The sequence below is a fragment of the Mus pahari genome, chromosome 8 (assembly GCF_900095145.1).
Source record: "Mus pahari chromosome 8, PAHARI_EIJ_v1.1, whole genome shotgun sequence".
Lineage (NCBI taxonomy): Eukaryota > Metazoa > Chordata > Mammalia > Rodentia > Muridae > Mus > Mus pahari.
In genome coordinates, this window is record NC_034597.1 from 40613232 (window position 1) to 40618332 (window position 5101).

The following is a 5101-nucleotide window of genomic DNA, read 5'->3' on the forward strand; positions in this document are numbered from 1 at the left end:
GGTTTTTATTTATTTAATTTTTAAATATGATTTTATATGTACAGGTGGCTTGTCTGCATATATGTGTGTTTTCCACGTGTGTGATTGGTGCCCATGGATTACAGAAGAAGAAGTCATGCGCCCTGGAACCAGACTTACAGACTGTTGTGTGCTGAGATGAAGGTGATGAGAGTTGACCACAGGTCTTCTCCAAGAGCAGGCAGTGTGGTTAATTTCTGTACCCTCCTTTAGCTTCAGCAATGTGCATTTTAGCAGATTCCTATGGAATATTTGCAGCAGAAATCAAGGAATTTTATAATTACTAGTGGCTAATAAGTGATATTAGTCAGGGAGAAAGGAAGGAAAACTGTAGCTATCAACTATGCAGACACTATTTGAAATAGGAATGTCAGTATGTCAGCTTGCCTGGTGGCAAGTGGCATGACTAGTGCTTAGTAATACTCTAGTATCTTAAATAATCAAAACAAGGACATATTTCAAACAGTATAAATCCTTATAACTTATTTCCAAGTGCTAACTTATACAAACTATATTTGCAATAAACCACAATTGGCCTTTGGCTAATGATAAAAACCCATGGGATGCTTATAATTAATTGTGAGGATAAACAAGAGCTGATGGCAGTAGGGTCATACTGGCTACAGAGTCAAGAGTTGACCAGTGAGAGCCAGCACAGATAGTTCTTCTGTAACTTCTATAACAGTAAGAATGCTGAAAGGCAAAGTGACATCAATACATCATTATTTCTTCTATGTTTCATACAGAGCTGAGAGGCAAATGGTGACTGTGAGTTTAGCCAGCTGTCACTGTGTATGTCTTAGGCACATCCTAACTTCCAGGTTACATGGAGCATCTCCTAGCTGACTATAAGGTTCAATGTCAATTAATACTATGTATCTCCTTCTTGGTGGCACCTAAAGGTTGGTGCATTGTCTTAGTTTCCAAGACCAAACTCACTATGGAGGCAGTCAATTTTATGCTCCCTTCAATAAGAGTCATAAGAAACAAAGGCTCTGGTACCCTTTGCCTTCTGCTTTTTTATGTACCCAGCTTGTCCTCCTTTTTAAATTCTTTTTTCAACAAGAGCAAGAAACTCAAAAAGAGATTCTGGGCAGCTGGTTTCAACAATGGAGAATGACATTAAGGAACTGATGTACTTTGAAGTATTTCTACCCCCTTTAAAATAGCTTTTAATTAATTAATTCTATTTGTACAAATGTTTTGCCAGATTTATAGGTGACCTTCTGCTATATGCATACGTTGCCCAGCAAGAACAGTAGAGGGCAGCAGATTCTGACACACTGGCATACAGATGGCCATGAGCTGGCATTTTTGTGGTTATTGGAAAACAAGCTCAGATCCATTTGAAGAGCAGGAAGTGTTCTTGACTGCTGAGTTATTTCTCAAGCCATTTTCTGCTCATTTTAGTGATAATCTCATTCTGCATGCCAAGTTTTTCCTGCCAAAACTTTTCCTATGAGTGATATTTGAATGGCTGTTGTTTATTTTGCTTTTGAAGTTGGGTGTTTTAACTAACTCCCTTGTGACTCAAAAGATTTATCCAGCTAGAACCAAGTTTTAGCAAATTATTGACAGATCTAAAAAAAGAATTGCAGGATTCCCAGTTAAATTTGTATTTCTGACTTCATGTAATATCAGGATAAGTATGGCCTAGGTGTTTTTATTTATACTAGTTTATTAAAACAATTGTTTTACATATATGGCTGGTTTTCTGCATGTACATATATGTGCACAACTTCCCTGCCTGATGGCCACAGAGTAAATAAAGTTGCTTTGGATTTCCTGGACTTACAAAAGGATATGAGGTATTTGTGGGATGGAAATCAAATGCCAGTCCTCTGGAAAAGCAGGAAGTGATCTTTACCACTATTCACCTCTCCAAGGCATATATTAAATATTTTCTAATTGAGTATTTACCATTGGATAACTGGGGTATACTGTTAAACATTAAATATAGATAAATTTAAATTTAGATGAGAATTCTCTAAATAGAGGATTGCTAAATCTATCAATCCCCAAACTTTTTCCTGAGCTCATTGCCTTATTTATTAATAGCTCTTGGTGTGTGTACAGACATGATTTATGTATATTTATACCCCCAAGCACACCACATACACATAAACTGTTAAAAGGCGATAACCATAATGTGTGAATTTATTGATTTTATGTGAAAAGAACACTTTTCTTGGTCTACAGTTTTCGTGTATGTTGAGGTGGGGGAGAACAGATTTACATCACTGCCATGTGCTACCAGCAGCTTTTGAGATAAACTGTAGAGAGGTTTAAAGTAGTGGCGGTTCCTCAGAAAATTCTACATAGTACTACCTGAGGACCCAGCTATACCACTTCTGGGCATACACCAAGAAGATGCTCCAACATGTAATAAGGACACATGCTCCACTATGTTCATAGCAGCCTTATTTATAATATCCAGAAGCTGGAAAGAACCCAGGTGCCCCTCAACAGAGGAATGGCACAGAAAATGTGGTACATTTACACAATGGAATACTAAGTTCTTTGGCAAATGGATGGAACTAGAAAACATCAGCCTGAGTGAGGTAACCCAATCACAGAAAACCACACATGAAATGCACTCACTGATAAGTGGTTATTAGCCTAGAAATTCAGAATACCCAGGATACAATTCACAGACCACATAAAGCTCAAGAAGAAGGAAGACCATAGTGTGGATACTTCTGTCCTTCTTAGGGGGGTCAAAATACCCATGGGAGGAGATACAGAGACAAAATTTGGAGCAGAGACTGAAGGAAAGGCCATCTAATGACTGTCCCACTGGGAATCCGTTCCATATACAGTTCCCAAACACAGACACTATTGTGGATGCCAACAAGTGCTTACTGACAGGAGCCTGATATAGCTGTCTCCTGAGAGGCTCTGCTAGTGCCTGACAAATACAGAAGTGGATGCTCACAGCCATCCATTGGACTGGGCACAGGGCTAGAGAAAGGTCACAAAGAAGTGAAGGGGTTTGCAGCCGAGGAACAACAATATGAACCAATCAGTACCCCCAGAGCTACCTGGGACTAAACCACCAACCAAAGAGTGAACATGGAGGGACTCAAACCCCCAGCCACATATGTAGCAAAGGATGGCCTTGTGGGACATCAATGAGAGGAGAGGCTTTTGGTCTTGTGAAGGCTCTCTGCCCCAATATAGGGGAATGCCAGGACAGAGAAGCGGGAGTGGGTGGGTTAGTGAACATGAGGATGGGGGGATGGGATAGAGGGGTTTTTGGAAGGGAAATGAAGAAAAGGGATAACATTTGAAACGTAAAGAAAGAAAATATCTAATAAAAATTAAGGAAAAAAAAGTAGGGCTGACCACTGAGGATAAAGGATTTATAAATGAGTTTCAGAAGAGATTGTTTGATATCTATGGCACAGCAGACATAATTTGCTGGAAGGAGGAGAGAAGTTTACCGTGAGAAAGAGTTATCTTGAAAGAAAAAAGCAACGGAGTGCCAAGTCAGTCTAGCTAGTAGCATTCTGCATTTCTGACTTACAAATGTAATGACAGGAGACACATAGTCAGAGACAGGAAGATGTCAAAGAAGTTCTGACTGGATAGTTTGTGGGTGGGTCAGGCTGTGGATGTGAGGGAACAGAAGTGTATCTTGCTATCTCTTCTATTTCTCTTGAAACTCTGGGTGCATTATATACCATTCAGGTTGTTTTCATTAGGCCTATTAATTACCAGAATTTTGGTTTAGCTGACCCAATTTTGTGTATGAACTGGGACCTTACCACACTATAGAACTTTATATAATGAGAAAACATGACCTGATTTTCAAACCATTGACTTTAAAAGGAAATGCTGAAACATAACGTAGTTGGGTGTGGCTGATCTGGCAGGAGACCTGGTCACCTCAATGCATTATCTATTAAGTTGAACACACATAGAGTACAGATTTCATCCATCAATTAAATTTAATCATATTCTATTCAAAAAACATTTCCTGGCTACCATTCAAATATACAAAACTGTTCTGAAGGGAAGTGGGAGGAATATGGTGACAGTGAATATTTGTACACAGTAAAAAGTGTGGGAGCCAAAGGTGGGCAAGTGCTTATAAATCACACACACACACACACACACACACACACACACACACACACACACTCACATGCTCTTGGGATTAAAATGACCATCATGAAGAAGGACGAAGGGAAAATGCTGTGGGATCTGTTCTAGAACTCAGATTCCAGATACTTTTCCCCCTTTACAAATAGGAGAATGAAAGGGGAAAGTGAATCCCTGAGAAGCTCAGATGGTGGGCATGGATATCCCTGCCTAAAGTTATTGAACCAGCTGTACTCCTGAATCTTCAACTCACAAGGGATCCTAGTACTTTTTAGAGCTCCTGTTTAGGTTCCGAGGTAACTTACATGGCAAGGTTTGAAGCCACCCACAGAGTTCTAAAAGAGCTCTTCACTGAAGACCAATACACATGGTCAGAAATTGCATGCCTTTCCCATTTTTTGGTGTCTTTCCTTGGCATCAAGTTGTCTATTGAGCTTCAGTGTGTCTCTCTCAGCCAAGCATCTTCTGAGCAGGCAGCTGCAGAGCAGGAGGCAGCAAATCCTTAGCACATCATTCAGAAAGACTCAGAGCCCGCAGGAAGGTTTCATAGTGTCAGAATGCTGCTCCTATTCAGAGTAGAGTTATAAAGCCAGCCTGGCTTGCTCTTATGGATACAGTAGAATTTGTGACATTGGCTGTACTAATGAACTACACACTTATGCAACTGCCTTAATATTGATTGCAAAACTCCTCAAGGCTCACCAAGTCTAAGGCAGCTACAGCAACAGAGCCAATTAGGGCAATGTGGATTTGCCTTTGTTTTCTTGAGAGGCCCCTGACTACGCATAGTGGATCTTTGTGGCTGGACCTTCAGCCTATGGTCATTTGTCACTATAGAAGTGTTTTTATGCTAAATGCAAGTTCGTAGTAGAAATGAGGAAAATGAGCTCATCTTCTAAGATAAAGTTTCCCTTGTGAATATCAGGTGTACTGCTTCATCCTATTCAGTAGTTTTAAAGTTATCTTTCAAGTTGTATGT

The 5101-nt window shown here is 39.9% G+C and overlaps 1 protein-coding gene across 1 annotated transcript in view; it reads left to right on the forward strand.

The window, feature by feature from the left end:
* The first annotated feature begins 1127 nt into the window (after window positions 1-1127).
* LOC110325766 (armadillo-like helical domain-containing protein 4) overlaps window positions 1128-5101 on the forward strand; it is an 11806-nt gene continuing 7832 nt past the window's right edge. Inside the window, exon 1 of the mRNA XM_021203872.1 lies at window positions 1128-1163. Coding sequence (XP_021059531.1) covers window positions 1128-1163 — 36 coding nt within the window. The remainder of the gene's footprint in view (window positions 1164-5101) is intronic.